This window comes from Schistocerca gregaria, chromosome 7 (assembly GCF_023897955.1).
Source record: "Schistocerca gregaria isolate iqSchGreg1 chromosome 7, iqSchGreg1.2, whole genome shotgun sequence".
In the NCBI taxonomy this organism is placed as follows: domain Eukaryota; kingdom Metazoa; phylum Arthropoda; class Insecta; order Orthoptera; family Acrididae; genus Schistocerca; species Schistocerca gregaria.
Window position 1 is genome coordinate 475,977,077 of NC_064926.1, and position 27,912 is coordinate 476,004,988.

The 27,912-nt window shown below is 45.5% G+C and overlaps 1 protein-coding gene and 1 non-coding gene across 3 annotated transcripts in view; both read right to left on the bottom strand.

Annotated features, from left to right (window-relative positions):
* The window catches only part of LOC126281270 (soluble guanylate cyclase 88E), an 883,920-nt gene that overhangs the window by 62,378 nt on the left and 793,630 nt on the right, over window positions 1-27,912 (bottom strand). For both annotated transcript variants that reach the window (XM_049980094.1, XM_049980093.1), the window contains exon 10: window positions 596-722. In XM_049980094.1, the coding sequence (XP_049836051.1) occupies window positions 596-722 (127 nt within the window). The remainder of the gene's footprint in view (window positions 1-595; window positions 723-27,912) is intronic.
* LOC126282675 (U6 spliceosomal RNA) lies at window positions 19,999-20,105 on the bottom strand. Its single transcript, XR_007551363.1, has one exon. It is a non-coding gene; the product is annotated as a U6 spliceosomal RNA (small nuclear RNA).

Here is a 27,912-nt window from a genome sequence, read left to right on the forward strand (position 1 = left end):
TTACAGTTCGAATTAGCCAGTTCATACAAATACCTGGGTACAGGAATTTATAGATACATGAGATGAAATGACCACATAGCTCATAGGAAGGGGCAAATTTCGTTTCGTTAGTATTGTACTGGGAAAATTCAGTCACTATATAAAGGAAATTGCTTGCAAAACCCGTGTGCAGACCATTCCGGAATACAGTTATAGCATGTGAGACTAACAGGGGATACTGAATGTAGGCAAAGAAGTACAGTACTAGTGGTCACAGGTTTGTTTGACCACCGGAGAGAGCCACAGGGATATTGGAAAACCTGAACTGCCAGATACTTGAAGAGAAACTCCAACTGTCCCACGAAAGACAACTTAAAAAGTTTCAACAATTGGTGTTATGTGAGTAATGTCCTACAAACCCCTACAAATCATACAAGTAGAGACACCAAAGTTACGATTAGACTAGGTAGAGCGAGCTCCATACGCGAGTGGAACAAGGAGAATGGGAAATACTCTCTCGCATTGAAGGGTATAGATGTAGATGTAGTTTATGCGGTACGTAATGTAAATCAAATTAAAATAACAGTTTGCTGCGTATGATGACACTATGGCTTACCTGCTGAAGTCATGCATTGAGAGATCGTTGATGTAGAGCCCTGTAGTAATGAGGGAATTGAGGTCAGGCATCACCGGTGTTCCCAGGTACATCATCATTTGCCAGCTGTCCATGTATATCATTTGCCCTGCAACAAGGGTGACAGTGTAAACACACACACACACACACACACACACACACACACACACACACACACACACACCAACACACACACACACACACACACACACACACACACACACACACACACAACCATTGTAAGTGGACAAAAATATTTGCACGACATTTTTCTAATTTATTGCACCAACAAAAATGATGGTGACCTATTTTTATTACACTACTGGCCGTTAAAATTGCTACACCACGAAGAAATGCAAATGATAAACGGGTATTCATTGGACAAATATATTATACTAGAACTGACATGTGATTACATTTTCACGCAGTTTGGTTGCATAGATCCTGAGAAATCAGTACCCAGAACAACCACCTCTGGCTGTAATAACGGCCTTGATACGCCTGGGCATTGAGTCAAACAGAGCTTGGATGGCGTCTACAGGTACAGCTGCCCATGCAGCTTCAACACGATACCACAGTTCATCAAGAGTAGTGACTAGCGTATTGTGGCGAGCCAGTTGTTCGGCCACCATTGACCAGACGTTTTCAATTGGTGGGAGATCTGGAGAATGTGCTGGCCAGGGCAGCAGTCGAAAATTTTCTGTATCCAGTAAGGCCCGTACAGGACCTGCAACATGCGGTCGTGCATTATCCTGCTGAAATGTAGGGTTCGCAGGGATCGAATGAAGGGTAGAGCCACGGGTCGTAACACATCTGAATTGTAACGTCCACTGTTAAAAGTGCAGTCATTGCGAACAAGACGTGACTGAGACGTGTAACCAGTGGCACCCCATACCATCACGCTGGGTGATACGCCAGTATGCCGATAACGAATACACGCTTCCAATGAGCGTACACCGCGATGTCTCCAAACACGGATGCGACCATCATGATGCTGTAAACGGAACCTGGATTCATCCGAAAAAAATGACGTTTTTCCATTCGTGCACCCAGGTTCGTCATTGAGTACACCATCGCAGGCGCTCCTGTTTGTGATGCAGCGTCAAGGGTAACCGTAGCCATGGTCTCCGAGCTGATAGTCCATGCTGCTGCAAACGTCGTCGAACTGTTCGTGCAGATTGTTGTTGTCTTGCAAACGTCCCCATCTGTTGACTCAGGGATCGAGACGTGGCTGCACGACCCGTTACAGCCATGCGGATAAGATGGCTGTCATCTCGACTGCTAGTGATAAGAGGCGGTTGGGATCCAGCACGGCGTTCCGCATTGCCCTCCTTAACCCACCGATTCCATATTCTGCTAACAGTCATTGGATCGCGACCAACGCGAGTAGCAATGTCGCGATATGATAAACCGCAATTGCGATAGGCTACAATCCCACCTTTATCAAAATCGGAAACGTGATGGTACGCATTTCTCCTTCTTACACGACGCATCACAACAACATTTCACCAGGCAACGCCGGTCAACTGCTGTCTGTGTATGAGAAATCGGTTGGAAACTTTCCTCATGTCAGAACGTTGTAGGTGTCGTCACCGGCGCCTACCTTGTGTGAATGCTTTGAAAACGAATTATTTGCATATCACAGCATCTTCTTCCTGTCGGTCAAATTTCGGGTCTGTAGCACGCCATCTTCGTGGTGTAACAATTTTAATGGCCAGTAGTGTACATTGCCATCTTAATTTTCAATGCTTTTGATGCATCGTTGCAGAAAGTTTCTAATACTCTTAGAAGAAAGAGTGTTTAGGCCGAGAAAGAATCACATATGCAGCTCTTCCTCCTCCTCTTCAACAGACGTCTGTAAGTGGACCAGATAAATGGAAATCCGATAACACGATTTTAGGACTATATACAGGATACTCCAACACATCGAAATGAAGAATATGAAGCGTTTAAACGATGCAAGAGCATTGTCATGGAAAAAAAGAACTGTTACGATGGACCTAGGTGTTTGTTTTGAATTGCAGGCCTTAGCTCGTTGCAAAACATATCACTGTCAAGTATGTTTACTGTTGAGCCCATTTCCAGAGTTGGTCCTTGTATGCCCCAAAAATCTTGAGCCGCGAAAGGTTGACTCTTGAACAGCATTTTGGAAGAAGATCCGGTGTGTTTCCATTCTGCAGGATAGCATTTGCTCTCTGGTTGAAAGTTTAAACCCATGTTTCATCTTCAGTGATGATTCGTTTCAGAAACATTTCCTCTCCATTAGCATGTCAGTCCAGTAGCTGCTGACAGATTCTCATACGACTATGATTATGCTCTTCACTGAGTTGTTTTTGGACGCATCTTCCGCAGACTTCAGTATATTTGAACTTGTTATGGATGACATCATATGCAGAACGATAACAAATGTGCATTTCGTTTGCTCCTTCCTCAACAGTCACTCTTCGGTTTTCCAAAGTCACTTGACGGATTTGCTCCATGCTGGAATCAGTATTGGAAGTCAGTGCATGCCTTGATCTTTCCCCTTCCTTCACGCTTATTTGGCCGCTTTTGAATTGTTTAGTCACGGTAAAACATTGCCACAATATTGTGTCTCTTGCTCCTGGTACACCATTAGACCTCAAAAACCGGATTACAGTACACTGTTATTCATTTGTACAAATGTAAAGTGGGGCAGCCTTAATTTCTTCACAACAGCACACCTCGAACTCAAGAGTAAACTTATGTGGCGACGCTGAACCCTGCCATAAGCGAAGAGAATGCTATCTTCTACTGGCTGGCGAGCGCCCCGAACTGTATAACCAATCTAAAGACGCTTAGAATGGAAGTACACACATTTATTTGCTTGCTTTCATATCATAAAAAATTACAACGGTCGTTGGTTTCATAATTGTAGGTATCAGATTGTTGCTGCATGTGATATTTTTCCTGGTGATGATGATTATGGGTTTAAAGGGACTACACATATTGGTTATTAGTCCCTTGGTGCTCTGGAAATTCACGTAAAACGTTGTGGAATGACCAGCTCCAGCGTGTGTGGCCTTGTCGCCGTGGTCGAAAATTCTCGTGACAGTAGCTGAAGTCAGTAAAACCCAGGAGCTAAAAACTGTAGCCAGTCACTGAAGGATACTCCACGAAGAATCATTATAGGCAGTACTACTAAATGGCGTGAGAAAATTAAGAATGTACGGATTAGACAGATAGTTAAGCTTAAACTGGTCGATAAATAAAATTCCTACCCAAAACATTAAAAACACAGTGCAGAGGTAAATAACTTGGAGGCTACTAGAGGCACACGCCGTAGTGAGAAGTGTCCCCTCCCCCTCCCCGCCACACACACATACACACACACACACACACACACACACACACACACACACACATCCCTGACACTGACTCTGAGATGCATTAAATCTTATGTCTATTACTAACTGCACCCCGTCGTGTTACCCATGGCGAAACAGCAATTTACAATACAAAAAATGTTGCTACTGCAATATGTCTCGACTGCTACGGTCGCAGGTTCGATTCCTGCCTCGGGCATGGATGTGTGTGATGTCCTTAGGTTAGTTAGGTTTAAGTAGTTCTAAGTTCTAGGGGACTAATGACCACAGCAGTTGAGTCCCATAGTGCTCAGGGCCATTTGAACCATTTTTGCAATATGTCTCTGCTGACAACATTCTGAGACTTGTCATTCTCTGCATGTATGTAGAGAGAGCTGAGTACCTGGCATTGCCCGGGTATGTATTTACTCCAGTCTTCTATTCGTCCATCTCCTCCCTCCTCATCTCTCTGTTCATCTTCCCCTCACCCCCTCCCCTCCCCGCCATGTGTATCCGTTAGAGTTCTGTATGGCCGAGTAAGTGAACACACAATGCGAGATAGCGCGAGTACAGCCTAACTGAATTGGCTGCCCGCACCAGCTATTGTGGCCAAGCAAAGACACCATGATCGAATCCTAGGTAATGTCTGCCAAATATGGTAAACGTGCGTTGATGTGCAGCTGTTGCCAGCATAGGCTTCTCATTCGTGATGTGTCTGCCTGTAATCATGCAACGTGAGGAAGCCCGTTCGGTAAGAATGAAAGCACTCCACAGACACTGAAGAAATGTGAGGGGTAAAAAGCAAACTACAAAATAAATTTCTATTGGCTGTAGACGAAAACAGCAAGTCCACTGGTTACGTATCTCACATGGACTGCTCTGGACTGTTGTTTCCAGTCGGAAATGATTCACTTAAAGAAACAGAGTTTTACTAAATCCCACACTGACACAGCTCCTTCAGTCATATCGGCATTGATAAAATAAGTATAACGGTGAAGTGTGTTGCGCTGTGTGCGATTTGCATGGACTTAAGCTAAGGAGGTCTAGATGTACATCCCTCTAGATGCACATCCCTCTTCTAGGAAGAGACATGCCAAAAAACAGGTTGATACAATTTGAATCAGAATAATACCTCCTGTTATGAAGGAAGTTATTAATGAAACATGTGCTGCAACAGTTGATACGTGGACTGATTCACTCAATGAGGTGCATTATCTGATGCTTGCAGCGCATTACATAAATACGGATTGGCCTCTTGTGAATAATGTTTCATTTATAATTTAATTTTCAGGCGTCTAAAAGATGGGAGTAAATTAACAAACATAAGGGATTATGTATTTTCAGTAGGTTTTGCCCCACAGCTCATATATATTTGAAAAAATGTCATACGAGTGTGGTCTGAAAAGTTCTCGGAACGGAGTAGAAAAAAAGTATTTACATCACTGAAACTTTTTTTAGTTTTCAATATAGTCTCCTTGTAGATTAATGTACTTGGTCCAATGATGTTCCAGTGTCTTGATCCCATCTCGAAAATGAGTTTCCTCCAGGCCTACAAAATAGTTGTCAACTTCGGCTATCAATTCTTCCTTTCAACTGAATCTTCGTCCACCAAGTAAAATTTTCAGTTTTGGGAAGAGATGGAAGTCTGATGGAGCCATATCACGTGAATACGGCGGGTGTGGCAATAATTCATACCTTAGTTTGTGTAATTTTGCCATGATGACAGCACATGTTTTTGATCCAGAAAGAGTCGTGGCACCCGTCTTACAGAAAATTTTTTCCATCCTAATTCTTCAGTTAAAATGTGATATACCCTTTCAGATGACATCTGGCAAGCGTGAGCAATTTCACACACTTTCAATCGGCGATCCTCCATGACCATTTTGTGCACTTTTGCAATGGTTTCTGGAGTAGTGACACATCTTGGTCGATCTCTGCGCGGATCAGCATCTAAGCTCTCCCGACCAAATTTAAATTCATTTGTCCACTTGCCAACAGTTGAATATGAAGGTGCAGAGTCCCCCAGTGTATTCTGGAAATCGACATGAATGTCCATTGCTTTCATACCTTTCTTTACGAAGTACGTAATTACTGCTCGAATCTAGATTTTTTCCATCTTCGCAAATCACTACGCGGGAGCAACAACAAAGTCACGTCACCGCCACAGCTCTCTTTCAAGAGCTCTGACGTGGCGATTCCGTGAACGTTTCAAACCACCCGCGTGTTATCACTCTGAGCTTGTGGTAAAATACTTTATAGCCAGTTTTAGTCGTCTGATCATCATCAGGTGATACTGAAAAATGCACTGTATGGCACATGAAGAAAAGTGATATATTCTAATTTTTTACCTAGAGGTGATGATGGTTTGGCGACTGAAACTGGTTGTATAAATAAAGAGTTTTACCAGCAGGTCAAGGTGGTAAAATTAAATTTTTTTCCCAAATAAGAGCGTATGGCTGATTGAAACATTTCACCAGACATGTTGCACTTTCTTTTTTATTGGTCACAGACGATGGTGCCAATATGGTAAAAACATCGGAATATAACGAAAGGCTTATTTGTGCTGCTCATTGTATTAACGCAGCACTTAGCCACACTTTCGATGAAGATAGTTTTTTGTTAAATGATGCCCCAAATTTTGCAGGAACAATAAATACTGAAAAATGTATTGCACAATACATGAAGAAAAGTGGTGTCTGCTTGATACAATAGGTCAGTACACGGCGAAACAGCTAGCACATTTACGCTGAAGTCCACACACATTTACTATAACGAAGTTGCTGCTTTAATGGTGCAAAAATAATTCCAGTAACAGGTTACAGAGATATGACAATGAGTTTACAGGAACAAATGTGGACAAAGAACCTACGATCTACTTAGTTCTTCTTTGGTTTGACAACAGATCTGCCGTGTCAACGAAAATGACCTCAAATCATGTGAAGTGTGTTACATTAGTGCAGTTGCAAGTACTTTTTCATTATGATACGTAGGAAGGATAGACCTGTAATTAACTAGCGTAACTGATGTATTCTAACAGATATGTATTTTTAATACGAGATACAATGGATTAAAAATTGAACCCCGACTTTTGTACTTTAGAAGGTCGTAATTATCTCCAACCATAAAATTGCTACTTTCCTTTGGTCCTTCCCTTGATGTCAATACGCTTGACAAAAATGATAAACGGGAAATTCTTAGGAGTGTGTGTCAAAGTAGCGAAAGGGAAATAAAATAATTTGTGTGCTTTTTTATCAATGTAAAATACATTTTTTCCAGCTGTACCTTCGTTCAGTTCTGTATCACTTCTCTCTCTCTGGTGTTTGTTAAGATAGAGTCGTGAGGTACAATGTCATCGCCATCCAGAAAGAGAGATAGTTTCAACAACTGCGACAATAACTAGCTCTCCGTTGCAGACAAGGTAGGTCTCTGTATATCAACACACGTTGCAGATGACGAGTCGATCTTAAAATGCTGGAACAGACATATTCTTCCAGGGATGGCTGCAGTTACAAGACGTATTTTATATATTCCAGCGACAATCACACCTAGTGAACGGTACTTTAGTAAAGCTGGCATGTTATTAACAAATCGGCAAATCCATTAAATCCCGAGTGCGTCAGTGGACCACTGCTGATCAACAGTAACTATAAATTTTCTTCAAGCAATAATTGTGAGTAGTTACAGCCATGAATATGTTATGTTCTTCATATATTTTCTTTACAGATGTAGTCATGTCCTAAAGTTGCGGAATGGTGTTTATTTGATGCGTACATACACTCCTGGAAATGGAAAAAAGAACACATTGACACCGGTGTGTCAGACCCACCATACTTGCTCCGGACACTGCGAGAGGGCTGTACAAGCAATGATCACACGCACGGCACGGCGGACACACCAGGAACCGCGGTGTTGGCCGTCGAATGGCGCATGCTGCGCAGCATTTGTGCACCGCCGCCGTCAGTGTCAGCCAGTTTGCCGTGGCATACGGAGCTCCATCGCAGTCTTTAACACTGGTAGCATGCCGCGACAGCGTGGACGTGAACCGTATGTGCAGTTGACGGACTTTGAGCGAGGGCGTATAGTGGGCATGCGGGAGGCCGGGAGGACGTACCACCGAATTGCTCAACACGTGGGGCGTGAGGTCTCCACAGTACATCGATGTTGTCGTCAGTGGTCGGCGGAAGGTGCACGTGCCCGTCGACCTGGGACCGGACCGCAGCGACGCACAGATGCACGCCAAGACCGTAGGATCCTACGCAGTGCCGTAGGGGACCGCACCGCGACTTCCCAGCAAATTAGGGACACTGTTGCTCCTGGGGTATCGGTGAGGACCATTCGCAACCGTCTCCATGAAGCTGGGCTACTGTCCCGCACACCGTTAGGCCGTCTTCCGCTCACGCCCCAACATCGTGCAGCCCGCCTCCAGTGGTGTCGCGACAGGCGTGAATGGAGGGACGAATGGAGACGTGTCGTCTTCAGCGATGAGAGTCGCTTCTGCCTTGGTGCCCATGATGGTCGTATGCGTGTTTGGCGCTGTGCAGGTCAGCGCCACAATCAGGACTGTATACGACCGAGGCACACAGGGCCCACACCCGGCATCATGGTGTGGGGAGCGATCTCCTACACTGGCCGTACACCTCTGGTGATCGTCGAGGGGACACTGAATAGTGTACGGTACATCCAAACCGTCATCGAACCCATCGTTCTACCATTCCTAGACCGGCAAGGGAACTTGCTGTTCCAACAGGACAATGCACGTCCGCATGTATGCCGTGCCACCCAACGTGCTCTAGAAGGTGTAAGTCAACTACCCTGGCCAGCAAGATCTCCGGATCTGTCCCCCATTGAGCATGTTTGGGACTGGATGAAGCGTCGTCTCACGCGGTCTGCACGTCCAGCACGAACGCTGGTCCAACTGAGACGCCAGGTGGAAATGGCATGGCAAGCCGTTCCACAGGACTACATTCAGCATCTATACGATCGTCTCCATGGGAGAATAGCAGCCTGCATTGCTGCGAAAGGTGGATATACACTGTACTAGTGCCGACATTGTGCATGCTCTGTTGCCTGTGTCTATGTGCCTGTGGTTCTGTCAGTGTGATCATGTGATGTATCTGACCCCAGGAATGTGTCAATAAAGTTGTCCCCTTCGTGGGACAATGAATTCACGGTGTTCTTATTTCAATTTCCAGGAGTGTAGTTTCCTGTTATTGACAAGCAGCGTAAATCCATTTGGAACTGAGTGTTTTTTGTGCTTGTACTCAATATCGAATTATTTTATACATACTGTATCAAGTTAATTGTATGACGTAAGAGTTCTTGGAAATGTTAATTTTGTGGAGAGAGAGAGAGAGAGAGAGAGAGAGAGAGAGAGAGAGAGAGAGAGAGAGAGAGAGAGAGAGAGAGAGAGGAAGGATGACAGAGTGAGGCATTTTATGCAGTGCGACGAGTCGGAGTGAGATGTCAGCGATGACCGGACACGCTCGATTATTCGCATGTCCGGAGCATAGACTAAACATGTCTGTGGAATGAGCATTAGGATGCACAGAGCTACAATTCTGTCCGCAAAATCTCCTGGAGCGCAAGTCTGTGATTCTGGGACGGCGCTTTTTAGCCCGCATTTTGAGTGCTATTACTTCTCTTAGAAGTACTGTTAAAACCTATACGGCCGGCCGCGGTGGCCGTGCGGTTCTAGGCGCGCAGTCCGGAACCGTGCGACTGCTACGGTCGCAGGTTCGAATCCTGCCTCGGGCATGGGTGTGTGTGATGTCCTTAGGTTAGTTAGGTTTAGGTAGTTCTAAGTTCTAGGGGACTGATGACCACAGACGTTACGTCCCATAGTGCTCAGAGCCAAACCCTATACACCTTTTACAGACATCTTAACAATTTACATCAGGAACTGAAATGAAGAGCAATGGTATTGCCCTTTTTCGCCATAGTACCGTAACTTTCCACTTTATTTACGTTTTTTTCTGTAACGGGTGAAGACGTGACAGCCAACATTTTTTTTCGTTTTATATTGCACTTATCCATATTGTCGAATCTCTGTTCTAATTAATTACATTGACATTGTAGACGGCGTCAAAGTGTAACGAAAAAACAATGCATTTGGAATCATGAAATTATTACAGTAAATACGGTACGCGATTTGCACCAACTGCTTGTCCGTTATTATTTACAGTTTTCCCCTCATTCAAGCCTCTGACTTTTATAAACAAGTAAAGCGTCTAACATTTTTCATCATCCCATTAGAAAAGAAAAATCACACACTATGCACACAAAAAATACAAGATCAGGGTTAGAATTTTGGAGTAACAAAAGAATTGACAGGCAACAATATCTTTTTACGTTTTCTATTGCACTGATTCATACTGTCGAATCTGTTTTAATTAGTTACGTTACAATGTTACTATATAGGGAACTGTCTCACGCAGAAATTGTTAGATGTACAGATAAGGGTTGGAGAACCTGCATAAACTGGAGAAAATTAATCAGACTGTTATGTATAAATTTTATCTGCGTATGAAATTAAGCCCAATGTATATTCAGTGACTGGTAGTTTACTCAAACGTACTTGCAAATTTATCCAGCAATTTTCTCGCGAACACAATGGCTATAAGGTCACAGAAATTATGCATATAAGTAAGACTTTGTAATACCGTGTCTCGATATTTTTCAACATATGAAGTGCCTCATATCATTACGAAATTACGAGTATACGTTTGTTGTACGTACTTACGAAAAGTAAATGATTCTCCTTTGCATACTTCCGTGTACATCCGCAGCAGCGACAATACCATAGCTGTTACTAAAACTCAGACGTGTAGAAACGTTTATGTACGTCTGAGTTTTAGTAACAGCTATGGTGCAGTGTTGTCGTTGCTGCGGATGTTTACGCGTAATCTTTAAGTTTTGCTATTACTGCAAATTGTAGAGAACGGCGTCGTCCCAAAATCACGTGACAAGCCCGCTTTCATATAGAGAACATGCGCGGTAGGCTATGCTCATTCCGTAGATGTATATATTCTCTATGCTCCGGAGTCCGGGCATAAGACATTGACGGAGTACGTGGCCGAGCAGAGCCGTAATGGGGCCGGACAGGGGTGGCTCGGTCCCCACTTCAGCAGACGAGCCGTAACTGGTCAAAAATTGAGCTTTGCAGCAGTCGAGTGTCCATCTGCACGTACGCCTTCTCTCTCCACGTTATCACCCTCACTCCAAAAGGAGGACGGTGGCTCTTACCCCCCACAATATTTCTTTTGAGATCGTAACTGCAAAGGGCGATCAAAAGTTTCTGTTCGAAGACCGTACAGTCAAGGATCGGTATGCCAATCAGTCAAAATCACAGTGAGTATCGAGGCAATCATCCCACCGATGCTCCAAGTTGGAGATATCAGTTTGGTAAAACACTGTGTGAAGATGCTGCACATCCTCCTCCAATAGAAACTGTGGGTGAGATCAGTACTATAGGCCGGGTGTTCGAGTGTCTACCGCTTGAGCTGGTGTAACTTGGGGACATGGGTTATCATGAAGCAGCATGGAATTGGCACGCCACTCCATAACTGTGGTTTCCGACAGTCATGCTGCCGCATGCACATTATTCACTCTCTAATGCATGTCTATCTGCGTTTGTCCTTCGGCAACCAAGACAATAATAACAACGCGTTGGTCCTGTTTGGACACATTTCCTAATAACGTCTCCATAGTCCAAGGTTCCGCATTTACCACACGCACGTCGGAAAGACATGAATGGCAACTAATCTCTTGCATACATGTCGGCACTTACGTAGCTGCGTCAGAGTCACGCTACGTTGCATATCTAACTCCCTCAAACGGAAAGCGTTTGATCGACTCTTATAATAATAATAATAATAATAATAATAATAATGATAATAATAACACGACGAATCACGAAGGAATTATCATAATGGGACGTAAATCGGTAGGTATCACGTACATAAACAGACAAACAAATGATTACAATTTAAGGAAAATTCAATGATTTATTCAAGAGAAAGAGCTTCACAAATTGAGCAATTCATCAACGTACTGGTCTCCTCTGGCCCTTACGCAAGCAGTTATTCGGCTTGGTATTGATTGATGGACTTGTTGGATGTCCTCCTGAGCGATATGCCAAATTCTGTCCAATTGGTGCTTTAGATCATCATAATCCTCAGCTGTTTGGAGGTCCCTGCCCATAATTCTTCCAACGTTCTCAATTGGGAAGAGGACCAGTGACGTTGCTTGCCAAGAAAGAGTTTGCCAAGGCGAAGACAAGCAGTAGAAACTCTCGTCCTGTGCGGAGGGGCATTATTTTGTTAAAATATATGCCCAGGATTGCTTGCCATGAAGGGCAATAAAACAGGCCATAGAATATTGTCGACGTACTGCAGTGCTGCAAATATGCCAGGGGTGACAACTGATGGAGACCATTGCTCCTGATTGCTGGGCCATATTGCGGGCGACGGTAAGATTGGTACCCCACTGCTGTCAGGGGCCTCTCCAGACGCGTCTTGGCTGGTTATCGGGGCTCATTTTGAAGTGGGCCTCATCACAGATGACTACTCCTGTCAATGAGATTCCAGGTCGAAGACGTCACTCGAGACGCCCTGGACAGCGGTGGGATACCAACCTCACTGTCACCCGCCATATGCCCCGACAAGCAGAAGTGATGGCCTGCGTGCCATTTCTTTTCCCCCTTTGGTTGTCATCCGTGCTACCATTAAGCACAGCGGTATGACGATGATATTGTACGCCCCGTTTTGTTGCCTTTCATGACAAGCCATTGAGGGCTTACGTTCCGCAAGCTAGTGCTCGCCCGCTGACCCGCTGACGGCTGGAGTTGCTAGTGATTCCTTTCGTGCTCGCAAAACCAGAAATTCACCAATAAGGTGATCTCTCCCCAACTGGGGAGGGTTTGGAGCATTATGAGCAGTGCCGTCCAACGGTCTGGGGATTTTGACGGTCTAAGGCGCCAGTTGGACAGAATTTGGCGCGGTATCCATCAGGAAGAGATCCAAAAACTCTGTCAATTAATTCAATTAATGCAAAGCCGAATAACTGCTTCCATAAGGGCCAGAATTGGATCAACGCGTCATTGACTTGACCAATTTGTGCAGCTATTCCTCTTGACTAAATCACCCGATTTTTCTAAAAATTTAATTACTTGTTTGTCTGTTCATATGCATCACATCTACCGATTTCCGTCCCATTCGGATGATTCCTTCGTAGTGCGTCGTTTTCTTTACTTATTTTTTTAAAAATTATGTTTGCAGTGTATTTCTATAAAACTTTGTTAAAATAATTTACGACGAGCTTTTCCCAGGTATGCAAATGTCAAATCTGTTCCACGTATATTTAACATATTTCTAAGGTTTTTGAACACATATTTCATCTGTATATATAGCGAATTTCTCCCTGCAATGTCATTTTCGCGCAGCTGTATGTCGCACAACGATATACATCCTGTGATATATGTGCATACTGTCTGCGAAATGTGTTGTGAGTAGAGTTACTAGCAATGAAGTACATACAAGCAGCAATACATGATGCGGCAGTATGTCACGCACTCAGTGTTTATGACGTTCTGTCTGTTGACCTATGTGCCATACAATGGTATAATTGTGCTGGTACAGTCAGTGGTATGTATGAAAACTGTCTGTAAAATGTATCACGAATACAGGTAGTAGTAAAGAAGCAATAAATTAATACGTCACGCTCCATGCGGTAGTTTTACTGCCCGATAAGTGAAAAGTGTAGTAAACGATAAACTTTTTTCCTTTCATCATTTTGTGGGGGTTGTCGGCGAAGAAAAGTTTCTTAATGCTCTGAGATTACGTGTAAAGTTTGTTGCAAGTCATTAAGTGCACTCATTCTCAAATACTGGATAAATAAGAATGGGTATACGCACGTATGGGCTGCACTTGTTTGTCAACCCCACTCCCCATCCGTTTGACGTTAGATAGCGCGTGTCAGGGTACAAGCTATCGCCATTCCACATTTCATCTAAATCCATCCAGCCATGTCATTTACAAGGAGTAATAAACATTCTAACACACACACTCACAAACTTTCTCATTTATAATGTATAATGATGTAAGATAAGCATAAGGAGAAAGCAAACTTGAGTCGAACAACAATGTCGTTACCTGACTTGTTTTGTATCTAGACATAATAAAACTTATGGAGGTCGAAATTTTATGACTAACACATTGCATTAGGTATTGTTGCTTGAAATACTTTTGTGCGATGTGCCAAGTTTGAGATTCGTTAGTTGGTATGAAATGTTATGGTCGCCAATTTCCCTATGAATGGGATTTACAAATAGACATAATCAAACAGGTTTACTTTATAATATGTTACAGCAAGACTTACTGAGGAAGAAAAGTTATAAAATATTTTTAATCGGGTATATTTGACGGTCCGGCTCAGACGTTGATTCCACCGTAATAAATTATTAAGTTATTCAGAATGAGATTTTCACTCTGCAGCGGAGTGTGCGCTGATATGAAACTTCCTGGCAGATTAAAACTGTGTGCCCGACCGAGACTCGAACTCGGGACCTTTGCATTTCGCGGGCAAGTGCTCTACCAATATTTTTTTTTTGTTTCTTTTTTTCTTTCTTTCAGTTATTGGCCTGGACAATCATTAACGAAACCTCTTATTCATTTTTTATTTTACATTTAATCAGTTGGGCATCTGTGTCAATGAAAATGAGGTTTGGCGTTATTGGCCAGGAGGCCCCTTGCAGGGCAGGTCCGGTCGCCTTGGTGCAGGTTTTATTATATTCGACGCCACATTGGGGGACCTGCGCTCCGAATGGGGATGAAATGATGATGAAGACAGCACAACACCCAATCCCTGACCGAAGAAAATCCTCGACGCAGATGGAAATCGAACCCGGGCCCATAGGACGGCAATCTATTACGCTGACCACTTTTTTTTTTTTTTTAATAATTTGTATTGAAGAAACTAAAAGTACATATATATTCACTATGCAAGAGTTCTTCAAGGTACCATTCCATTTAAACATATACAAATAACTGTTAGTTAAGCAAAAAAATAAATACATTAAAAAGAAAAAAACATTAAATACAACAAAGTATAACATATTCTGTATTTTTGCTTTTTTTAATTATTTTATTATTATTATTATTATTATTATTATTATTATTTTTTTTTTTTTTTGGTCGATGCATGGGAACGTGGATAAGGGTGTTGCATCATGTGACAGGTACACCCCAGCTTTGAGGGGGGTCAAGAAGACGCTGCGGAGATAACCGGCAAAAGTTTGTCGGTAAGATGGTTTTCGGGTGAGGGTGCTATGCGAGGTCACAACTTTGTACCAGAAGTCAAGGACTGTATGCGGACCATTTTGAAAGAGGTATTCTAAAGCCAGTCCTCGAAACCAGATGAGAGTATGGTGCTTAGCAAAAGGGTAGTGAAAAGTCTGGGGCAACAACAGGAAATCCGGGGTTACCGTCGTTGGCGGGGCACGGAGGTAAAAGCCCACGATTCGTTGGATGAGGAACCATACGTTTTGTTTCAGGGAGCACGTAAGACGGTGCTCGTCGGTGTCTTCGAGCTGACAGTCAGGGCAGAGTGGGGAGGTGGCCAGTCCTATGCGATAAAGTCGACTGTTAGTCGGGAACTTTCCATAAACTAAAACATACCAGAGTGCAGACACAGACGACGGTAAAAAGGGTGCATGCACACAACCCCAAACTGTGCGCCAGTTAATGTCAGGATGCCGTAGCACCATGGGGTCGCAAGGGTTGGACAGCATAAACAAACGATAATAATCTTTTGTACGGGGAGGACGGGCGACTGGAAGATCGGCCCGAACGTAGCTGAGTTCTATGAAACAATTGGCGACGTGGTACAATAATGGAGAAATAGGTGCCACATTGATCGGTGGATCGAGAGAAGCTGGTCGGAGGATATCTAAGAGACTACGTGTTAAGGACGGAACCGTCCCCTGCCAGTGCCGCAACAGAGTGTGGACAAAGAGTGCAGAAGATCGTGCCCGCACGTTGACGAGTCCGAGGCCACCTTTTGCAGGAGGCAATGTTAAAGTGCTGTAGCGGACTTTGAAAAGTGCCCCTGCTGACACGAAATATCCAAAGGCTGATTGGATGCGGCGGCCAAGGAGTAACGGCATTGGGAGGATCTGGGCGACGTGTACCAGTTTAGGGGCTATATACATGTTGACATAGGACACACGTTGGAGTAGGTTTAAGTTACGGTGCACTTGACCGCGGACATGGTGCCGAATCGACTGCAAAAGCCGCCGGTATGCCAGGGCCACTGTGCGGTGTGTGGAGCTCGTAAATTCGATACCCAAGTAACGAAGGGTGGTACTGACTGGGAGTGGGTTCGGCACCATAGCCGGGAGGCCGCGCCCAATGTGCATCATAGTCGATTTACGGACATTAAGAATGCTACCAGAAAGATGTCCATACTGGTGGATCCATTGGATGGCGTCATTGAGTTCCGTGGAGGAGCAGGTGAGAAAGAGGAGATCGTCCGCATAAGCCCTACAGTGAAAAGTGTAGTCACGCAAAGTGAGGCCTTGCAGTCTAGAGGTAAGTCCAGTGATGAGGGGCTCAAGTGCAATGGCATATAGTAAAGTAGACATAGGGCATCCTTGACGTACAGAGCGGCGTATAGGAATCGGTCCTACAAGCCTCCCATTGACTTGTACCATCGAGACGGCGGGAAGTAGTAACCGGCGAATGGCATCGACAAAAAGTAATGGGAACCCCATACGTGTCGCCACCATGAGGAGGAATGGGTGTCGAACGCGATCGAAGGCACTCGTGAAATCGACGGATACCAGTGCTGCACGAAGGCGACAAACCGACGCCAGTGCAATGAGGTCACGGCATTCTCCTAGGGCTGTTTGTAAGGTGGCCCCACAACCACGTGCAGTCTGCTCAGGTGAAAGGACCGTAGGTAAGACGGTGCGCATGCGCGCTGCTAAGAGGCGTGCATAGATTTTATAGTCTGCATTCAGGAGGGTAAGGGGGCGATATGCAATGAGACCCTCCCTTCGGTTTAGGCACAGGTAGAAGAATGCCAGTGACGAATTCAGGTGGAATTGGGAAGGATGGAGTAAAGAGTTCCTGAATCATTTCCGTCCAGCGAGGAAGCATCAACGTGGTGAACGCCCGGTAAAACTCCACTGGGAGACCATCTGGTCCTGGTGATTTGTTCTTGGCCCCTCTGTTGATCGCATCTACTACCTCTTCTGCGGTGATTGCAGACATCATGGACGTTGACTCCGCTACGGTGAGTGTCCGGTCAGGGGAAGGGCGGAGATCATCAGGAATGGGCGTCGCCATCTGTTCATCATCATAAAATTGGCGATAATGTTCAGCAAAGGCAGACACCACCGCCGCCTGTGTTGTGTGGTGCACACCATCGGAGGTCGTGATGTGGGAGACGAAGAGTCGACGTCGACGACTGTGGTCGGATGCGGCATGGATTGTGGATGGGGTTTCGTCGTGGAGGAGGTCTTGTCGTCGGGAACGCACCACGACACCATGCAGTCGTGCACGTTGAAGAGAGAGGAGACGAGCTTTGGTACGTTGTCGTTCCCTGTGGGTGTCAGGTGATGGAGGGAGTGCATCGAGCTCACGGAGGACGGCGTAGTAAAAATTTGTGGTGTCTCGATGCCATGCTGCTGCTTCCTTGCCACATTGTATGAAGGCCTTTCTGATCGCAGGTTTGGCACATTTGAGCCACCAATGGAATGTGGATGTGTACTGCGGAAGGCGTCTTTCGCAAGACGCCCACGTAGTGGCAATACATTGTCGGCAGTGTGGATCATTAAGGAGGGAGGTATTAAGCTTCCAGTAACCTCTGCTGCGCCACACTGACTGAGGTGGCAGAGCCAGGGAGCAAATGACGGCGCAGTGGTCTGAGAATGCAAGGGGCCACCGTTCAGCTTGGGCGACGTCATTGCCAAGGTGGGCAGAGACATATAACCGGTCCAGTCTGCTCGCAGAATGTGCTGTATAATGGGTGAAACCGGGGGTATTGCCATGAATTTTCTCCCAAGCGTCCACTAGGTGAAAATCTTCGATTAAGGTGAGAAGCGCCGGGCATGGCGAATAACCAGGCATTTGGTCCTGCGGATGGAGGACACAGTTGAAATCGCCTCCCATGATAAGGCGATCATAGAGTCCAGAAAACAGGGGCGCCACGTCATGTCCGAAGAAAGTGGACCGCTGCCGACGGTTTGTGGAGCCAGACGGAGCGTAGATATTGATGACGCGCGTGTCGAAGATGGTAACAGCCATGCCTCTTCCACAGGGAAGGATTGTCGTGTCCTTGAGTGGGATTCCTTCGCGTATGTAGAAAGCTACTCCACGCCCTGATTGATCACATGTGGACGTGTATGAGTCATAGCCGTAGACTGGTGGTAGTGTGGCAACGCGTACTTCCTGAAGAAGGGCGACGTCGACGTCAGAGGCCCGAAGCATGTCACACAGGAGTTGTAGCTTGGGTACAGTGCCGGTCATGTTGATGTTCAGCGTGGCAAACCGATACGTTTGTTTCAGTGGTGGTGGACGCGCATCTACCATCACCAAGGCAAGTAAGAGGAGGGCACCGACAGGAAGTCCCGTCCCATCAGGTGCAGGGCCTCGCTTTTGATGTTAACAGGCAGCCTTGTCCGGCGAAGGCAACTCATCCGGAGGAGGGGGCGTATCTTCCTCAATCTCGTCGGCCCATGTTCCTATGCCATGGGTCCGTCCAATGTCCATGGGAATTGCGTCGTGGTGAGAGAGATCTGGAGTTGTCGGCGGGGAGACAGGCGTCTCAACCGGCGCACCGATCGTTACATTGTGCGTGGCGACCTCCATAGAGGTCCCGTCCTGCGAAATGTCTTGATCATCATGAAAGTTGTCCGCCGACCTCTGCATGGAAATGTCGGTTGGTTGGGTGTCGTCTTCGTCGTCGCGGGTGGCGACGCTTTGAGAGCCCGTGGGTGAACGGCGACGGCGCTTGCGCCTACGTGGCGAGCGTTGTTTGCGCACGTGTTCCTCAGTGTCGGACGACGGCAAGGAAGAGCGTCGACCTGGTTCGAATGCGTCGGTGGGTACAATGAAATTGTCAAACAGGTGTTGTGAAGAAGTACTGTTCTCCTCAGCGTCCGGTGCGGGAGCCTGTTCGGCGGCAAGGTTGTCAGGTGGGACGTCCGCACCGTCCATAGGTGACTGGGACGGTGGGACGTGCCGATCGGAAGGAACGGGCGACGGACTGGACGAAACTGTAGACGTGGCAAGAGCCGCTGCGTAAGTGACCGGTAGGGCGGTCATAGTGGGTGTGACGGACGCTTCCGACAACGGGAGCTGCGCGACACGTCGTTGAATGCATTCAGACCGTAGGTGACCTTCTTTCCCGCAACCGGAACAGGTTCGAGGTTGGCCGTCGTACATTATAATGGCACGGCAGCCTCCGATACGTAGATAAGAAGGCACGTGTTTCTGCAACTCGATGCGGACCTGTCTAACACCGTTTAAAACGGGATAGGTCTGAAATTGTACCCATCGTTCGGCAACATGTTCCAGAACGTTGCCATAGGGACGGAGCGCCTCGATGACGACGTCTGCAGGTTGTTCGAACGGCAGTTCGAAGATCCTTATCGTCCGTGTGCCGAGACCTGCGTGATCGACGGTAACGGGTCCGACGTTGCCGTCGGAATGGCAGAAGCGCAGTCCACGTTTTGCCTCTTGAAGCACCTTGTCGCACGCCGCATCGTTGATCATTTTGACGTAGACGGTACTGCTAACTATCGACAAGTGGATACCAATTAGATCCGTTGGTGGTATCTTAACTTCATCGCGAATAAATCGTTCTACCTCCAGGGCCTTGGGTCGGGCAAAGTCAGAACAAAAGTTGAAACGTAATGTCTTCTTCCGATAGTTGTGCGCCATGGTGGTCTATGAGGGAAAACGGCACTTACAGCGGCAGAAGTAAACACAAACACACCGTGCGCGCCTCGCCCGCAGCGCTCTGGCGCGTGACCGCCTCGCAGCACTGCCGGCGGCAGACTGCAAAAATGTGGAACGCTTCACGATTTTGCGTGTCATCCTTGCGCAGGGGCCATGCTAATCTTCTCTGTATCGTTCCAATTTTAGTATATGTACCGCCGAAGCCAGTACGACAGCTTTACTTCTGCCAGTATCCGTCTCCTACCTTCCAAACTTTACAGAAGCTCTTCTGGCAAACATGCAGAACTAGCACTCCTGAAAGTAAGGATACTGTGGAGAAATGGCTTAGCCACAGCCTGCGGGATGTTTCCAGAATGAGATTTTCACTCTGCAGCGGAGTGTGCGCTGATATGAAACTTCCTGGCAGATTAAAACTGTGTGCCCGACCGAGACTCGAACTCGGGACCTTTGCCTTTCGCGGGCAAGGGCTCTACCAACTGAGCTACCGAAGCACGACTCACGCCCGGTACTCACAGCTTTACTTCTGCCAGTATCCGTCTCCTACCTTCCAAACTTTACAGAAGCTCTTCTGGCAAACATGCAGAACTAGCACTCCTGAAAGTAAGGATACTGTGGAGAAATGGCTTAGCCACAGCCTGGGGGATGTTTCCAGAATGAGATTTTCACTCTGCAGCGGAGTGTGCGCTGATATGAAGGTAAGAGACGGATACTGACAGAAGTAAAGCTGTGAGTAGCGAGCGTGAGTCGTGCTTCGGTAGCTCAGTTGGTAGAGCACTTGCCTGCGAAAGACAAAGGTCCTGAGTTCGAGTCTCGGTCGGGCACACAGTTTTAATCTGCCAGGAAGTTTCATATCAGCGCACACTCCGCTGCAGAGTGAAAATCTCATTCTGGAAACATCCCGCAGGCTGTGGCTAAGCCATTTCTCCACAGTATCCTTACTTTCAGGAGTGCTAGTTCTGCATGTTTGCCAGAAGAGCTTCTGTAAAGTTTGGAAGGTAGGAGACGGATACTGGCAGAAGTAAAGCTGTGAGTACCGGGAGTGAGTCGTGCTTCGGTAGCTTAGTCGGTAGAGCACTTGCCCGCGAAAGGCAAAGGTCCTGAGTTCGAGTCTCGGTCGGGCACACAGTTTTAATCTGCCAGGAAGTTTCATATCAGCGCACACTCCGCTGCAGAGTGAAAATCTCATTCTGGAAACATCCCGCAGGCTGTGGCTAAGCCATTTCTCCACAGTATCCTTACTTTCAGGAGTGCTAGTTCTGCATGTTTGCCAGAAGAGCTTCTGTAAAGTTTGGAAGGTAGGAGACGGATACTGACAGAAGTAAAGCTGTGAGTACCGGGCGTGAGTCGTGCTTCGGTAGCTCAGTTGGTAGAGCACTTGCCTGCGAAAGGCAAAGGTCCCGAGTTCGAGTCTCGGTCGGGCACACAGTTTTAATCTGCCAGGAAGTTTCATATCAGCGCACACTCCGCTGCAGAGTGAAAATCTCATTCTGGAAACATCCCGCAGGCTGTGGCTAAGCCATTTCTCCACAGTATCCTTACTTTCAGGAGTGCTAGTTCTGCATGTTTGCCAGAAGAGCTTCTGTAAAGTTTGGAAGGTAGGAGACGGATACTGGCAGAAGTAAAGCTGTGAGTACCGGGCGTAAGTCGTGCTTCGGTAGCTCAGTTGGTAGAGCACTTGCCCGCGAAAGGCAAAGGTCCCGAGTTCGAGTCTCGGTCGGGCACACAGTTTTAACCTGCCAGGAAGTTTATTAAGTTATTGTTAGATACACATCTGGCCGTTAGAACTGCAACACGAATGCAACCTGCAACAAACGTCAGATTGTCATGAAAGGAACTGCATGCTTGGATATGCAAATTATTAGTATTTCAGTGAAACCACTGTGGGTACCAACATGTTCAGTCGTATATAAGGAAAGATTGGGCAGCGGGTTTCTGATTCCGAAAGTCCATTTGAATGTTGGTCGTTTGTGATAAGATTGTGTTATGCCTCGCATAGGAAACTGAAACGTCTAGAAGCCATGTGATAGTAAAATCCTATGCCTTGGACTCTTGCGTCTCGTGAGCAAAATCCTTACCAGCTGAGCTCTCTAGAGTCTACTCAGATGATGAGGGGGGTTTTAGTGCAATCGAAATCAGAGTGCGAGACAACGCAAATGTCTTGTCGGAATCGAAGGTGATACTTACGTAATTACCATTTCTCAATAACAACAGCACTGCCCAAAATTTAGAGTTTATTTATGTATTCCACAAAATAAGTTTTATCGGAAAATTATTCATGAAAGATTACTAATAAACAATTTAAAGATTCAATAGAAATCAGCTGAATCAAATCCTGAAACTGTAAAACAGTAAGTTATATTTAATGAATTTTAACTGAAGGGATTTACATACGTGGCTCATGGTGTGGATTCCTGTAGTTATGTCCTAGTTCATGAACTACGGGCAACGTATGAGTGGTCCCGACAGTCGGGATACGAGTTACTTTGGAATAAGGCTGGGCATCGCGGACGTATTCTGAGTCGTGGTCACCTTTGTGCTCATACGGCAAAGACTACCAAATCCACCGGTTAGTCCCTCAACCGTTAGGGGTAAAACTCAATGTGACTCGGGGCAAGTAAGGCTAGCAACCTGCTTCCCTGATACTTTAAATATGATGCTGGCAACAATCAGAGCAAAATGCCTCAGACCTTTGGAGGTGACGGAGTCCCACCTCTAACTGACAAACCAGGGACTCCTAAGATACGACTTGGCAAACAAATGGTAATGAGATGGGGAGCTATTAATATCAATGGGGGCTACTCTGGGAAGAAGGTAGAGCTGGCAGAGGCTGCAAGTAAGATGGGACTGGACGTTTTAGCTGTAAGTGACATTCGGGTAAGGGGTGAGAAAGAAGAGGAAGTGGGAGAATACAAGGTCTACCTGTCAGGAGTCAAAGCAGGAATAGCACAATGGGGTGTAGGGCTTTATATCAGGAAAGAATTGGAACCCAGTCTAGTTGCAGTAAGGTATGTAAACGAACGACTGATGTGGGTAGATTTGACAGTGTTTAGCAAGAAAATTAGGATTGTGTCAGTATATTCGCATTGTGAACGGATAGATCAAGATAAGATGGATAGTTTTTATGAGGCACTCAGTAATGTAGTTGTTAGAGTAAAGGACAAGGACAGTGTTCTGCTCATGGGTGATTTTAATGCCAGGATTGGAAATCGAACAGAAGATTTCTGTGCCAGTATGGGCTTAGTAATCACAAACTCCTTTTTTAAACATAAGAACATTCACCGGTATACTTGGGAAGGCAGGGGAACCAGATCTGTCATTGACTATATAATAACAGATCAGGAATTCAGGAAGGCTGTGAGGGACACACGTGTATTTAGGGGATTCTTTGATGACACTGATCATTATTTAATCTGCAGTGAAATGGAGATTGTGAGGGCGAAAGTGCAGGAGGTCAGGTCCATATGTAGGAGGATTAGAGTGGAGAAACTTCAGGATAAGGAAATCAGGCACAAGTACATAACAGCGATCTCTGAATGGTACCAGTTAGTTGAATATAGTCAATTACAGTCATTGGAAAAGGAATGGAAAAGGTACAGGGACACAGTACTAGAAGTGGCTAAAGAATGTCTTGGAACAGTAGTGTGTAAAAGTAGGATGAAGCAAACAGCTTCGTGGAATGACACAGTCAAGGCAGCCTGTAAAAGGAAAAAGAAGGCATATCAAAAATGGCTACATACTAGAACTCAGGTAGACAGAGAAAGTTATGTTGAAGAAAGAAACAAAGCCAAACAGATAATTGCAGCATCCAAGAAGAAATCTTGGGAAGACTTTGGAAACAGGTTGGAGACTATCGGTCAAGCTGCTGGAAAACCATTCTGGAGTGTAATTAGCAGTCTTCGAAAGGGAGGTAAGAAGGAAATGACAAGTATTTTGGACAGGTCAGGGAAACTGCTGGTGAATCCTGTGGATGCCTTGGGCAGATGGAGGGAATATTTTGAAGAGTTGCTCAATGTGGGTGAAAATAGGATCAGCAATGTTTCATATTTCGAGGTAGAATGGGATAGGAATGATGATGGAAATAGGATCACGTTTGAGGAAGTGGAGAAAATGGTCAATAGATTGCAGTGCAATAAAGCAGCTGGGATGGATGATATTATGTCGGAACTCATCAAATACAGTGGAGTGTCAGGTCTTAAATGGCTACACAGGATAACTGAAATGGCCTGGGAGTCGGGACAGGTTCCATCAGACTGGACAAAAGCAGTAATCACACCAATCTTTAAACATGGAAACAGAAAAGATTGTAACAACTACAGAGGTATCTCTTTAATCAGCGTTGTGGGTAAAATCTTCTCAGGTATTGTTGAAAGGCAAGTGCGAGTATTAGTTGAGGACCAACTGGATGAAAATGAGTGTGGGTTTAGGCCTCTTAGAGGTTGTCAGGACCAGATCTTTAGCTTGCGGCAAATAACGGAGAAGTTATGTGTGGAACAGCGAATTATATCTATGCTTTATAGATCTAGAAATGGCATATGACCGGGTTCCTAGGAGGAAGTTATTGTCTGTTCTACGAGATTATGGAATAGGAGGCAAACTTCTGCAAGCAATTAAAGGTCTTTACATGGATAGTCAGGCAGCAGTTAGAGTTGACGGTAAATTGAGTTCATGGTTCAGAGTAGTTTCAGGGGTAAGACAAGTCTGCAACCTGTCTCCACTGTTGTTCATATTATTTATGGATCATATGTTGAAAACAATAGACTGCCTGGGTGAGATTAAGATATGTGAACACAAAATAAGCAGTCTTGCATATGCGGATGACTTAGTTGTGATGGCAGATTCGATTGAAAGTTTGCAAAGTAATATTTCAGAGGTAGATCAGAAATGTAAAGACTATGGTATGAAGATTAGAATCTCCAAAACGAAAGTAACTTCAGTGGGAAAGAAATATAAACGGATTGAGTGCCAAATAGGAGGAACAAAGTTAGAACAGGTGGACGGTTTCAAGTACTTAGGATGCATATTCTCACAGGATGGCAACATAGTGAAAGAGCTGGAAGCGAGGTGTAGCAAAGCTAATGCAGTGAGCGCTCATCTACGATCTACTCTCTTCTGCAAGAAGGAAGTCAGTACCAAGACTAAGTTATCTGTGCACCGTTCAATCTTTCGACCAACTTTGTTGTATGGGAGCGAAAGCTGGGTGGATTCGGGTTACGTTATCAACAAGGTTGAGGTTACGGATATGAAAGTAGCTAGGATGATTGCAGGTACTAGTAGATGAGAATAATGGCAGGAGAGTGTCCACAATGAGGAAATCTAAGAAGAACTGGGAATGAACTCTATAGATGGAGCAGTCAGAGCAAACAGGCTTAGATGGTGGAGTCATGTTACACGCATGGGAGAAGCAAGGTTAGCCAAGAGACTCATGGGTCAGCAGTAGAGGGTAGGAGGAGTCGGGGCGAACCAAGGAGAAGGTACCTGGATTCGGTTAAGAATGATTTTGAAGTAATAGGTTTAACATCAGAAGAGGCACCAATGTTAGCACTGAATAGGGGATCATGGAGGAATTTTATAAGGGGGCTATGCTCCAGACTGAACGCTGAAAGGCATAATCAGTGTTAAATGATGATGATGGCTTTACATACGTTTAATCTCTTTATTAAAAAGTGGTGTATTAAGCAGCTCGACTAAAACATTTCTCTCTTGCCACTGAACCCATCGATAGACAATTACTTCCGTAGTATAAGAGGGAACATTTTTGTGTTTGTGTATTCTCAGATGTGAGAGTACAATTATTATTACTGACTAAAAGCATTTCCTTAAAGAGAATTAGCGTCAAGTATTCCCGTAGCTCAGATTTATCATTAATATCTTCATTATAGCAGCTCATTAAAGTATTTGGTAACAAATACTGGACATTGTTATTTCCTATGTTGTCACAGTTATAGACTTAGTGCGAGTGTCAGTAGCTTCTGCTGGGTTAACTGTCAACAGTTTTATCGTTGGTCGTTTATGGACAGAGGCACCAGAATCTTCAGTTTGGCTAAGAGACTCGTACAATGCATTCAAATACACAAATAAAAAAGGAGTTTTGCATCACGTCGGTTCCGTGAGTTCCGGAACCTGTACAGAAAATTGGAACAGAGATCAACATAAACATCATTTCCGCCCTTTTTAATGCTCATTAAATCCTCACATTGCATGTTGTACCGCCACACAGCGAGACCTTCAGAGGTGGTGGTCCAGACTGCTGTACACACTGTTACCTCTAACACCCAGTAGCACGTCCTCTTGCATTGATGCATGCCTGTATTCGTCGTGGCATACTATCCACAAATTCATCAAGGCACTGTTGGTCTAGATTGTCTTACTCCTCAACGGCGATTCGGCGTGGATTCCTCAGAGTGGTTGGTGGGCACATCGTCCATAAACAGCCCTTTTCAATCTATCTCAGGCATGTTCGATAGAGTTCATGTCTGGAGAACATGCTGGCCACTCTAGCGATGTCTTTATCCTGAAGGAAACCATTCACAAGATGTGCACGATGATAGCTCGAATCGTCGTCCATGAAGACGAGTGCCTCGCCAATATGCTGCCGATATGGTTGCACTATCGGTCGGAGGATGGTATTCACGTACCGTACAGCCGTTACGGCGCCTTCTATGACCACCAGCGGCATACGTCGGCCCCACACAATGCCACCCCAAAAAGAGCAGGGAACCTCCACCTAGCTGCACTCAGTGGACAGTGTGTCTAAGGCGTTCAGCCTAACCGGGTTGCTTCCAAGCACATCTCCGACAATTGTCTGGTTGAAGGCATATGCGACACTCATCGGTGAAGAGAATGTGATGTCAATTCTGAGCGGTCCATTCGGCATGTTGTTGGGCCCATCTGTACCCCGCTGCTGGTGTCGTGGCTGGAAAGATGGACCTCGCCGTGGAAGTCGGGAGCGAAGTTGCGCATCATGCAGCCTATTGCACACATTTTGAATCGTAACAAGACGCCCTATGACTGCGCGAAAAGCTATATTCAACATGATGGCGTTGCTGTCAGGATTCCTTCGAACCATAATCCGTAGGTAGCGGTCATCCACTGCGTAATAGCCCTTGGGCGGCCTGAGCGAGACATGTCTTCGACAGTTCTTGTGCCTCTGTATCTCCTCCATGTCCGAATAACATCGATTTTGTTTAATCCGAGACGCCTGGACACTTCCCGTGTCGAGAGCCATTCCTGGCACAAAGTAATGCGGACGCGATCGAACCGTGGTATTGAGCATCTAGGCATGGTTGAGCTACAACACCAGCCGTGTACCTCCTTCCTGGCGAAATAACTGGAAATGATCGGCTGTCGGACCCGCTCCATCTAACAGGCGCTGCTCATGCATAGTTTTTGACGTCTTTGGGCGGTTTTAGTGACATCTCTGAACAGTCAAAGGGACTGTGTCTGTGATTCAATATCCACAGTCAACGTCTATCTTCAGGAGTTCTGGGAACCAGAGTGGTACAAAAAATTTTTTTAAATGTATGTATAATAGTTTCACCGCATTTAATCTGTAACAGTGTCACTGAAAAGCTTTGTTTTATACTGCAAGTGTAAAACGTGGAACTTCATTAAACCATTCTGAATCAGATATACCCTGGGTTGCCAGGTACTAGGTTTTATACTGAACAGTTCGGTATTTCAGTCCCGTGTTCGGCACCGAAGTATGGATGGTTCGAGATTTTTGGAATTTCGTTCATGTCACTAATGTAGACAGTTTATACGAAGAGATGCGTATAATACATAAAACTTTGGTATAATTACAAAGTTAAGCTTCTATGTTTCGTGGAATGCGTATAATACATAAAACTTTGGGATAATCACAGAGTTAAGCTTCTACGTTTCGTGGAAAACGTTTTTAAATGGAGAAATAACGTCTAACATACAAAAATATCAGAAGAGGAATGACACCGAGCGAGGTGGCGCAGTGGTTAGACACTGGACTCGCATTCGGGAGGACGACGGTTCAATCTCGCGTCCA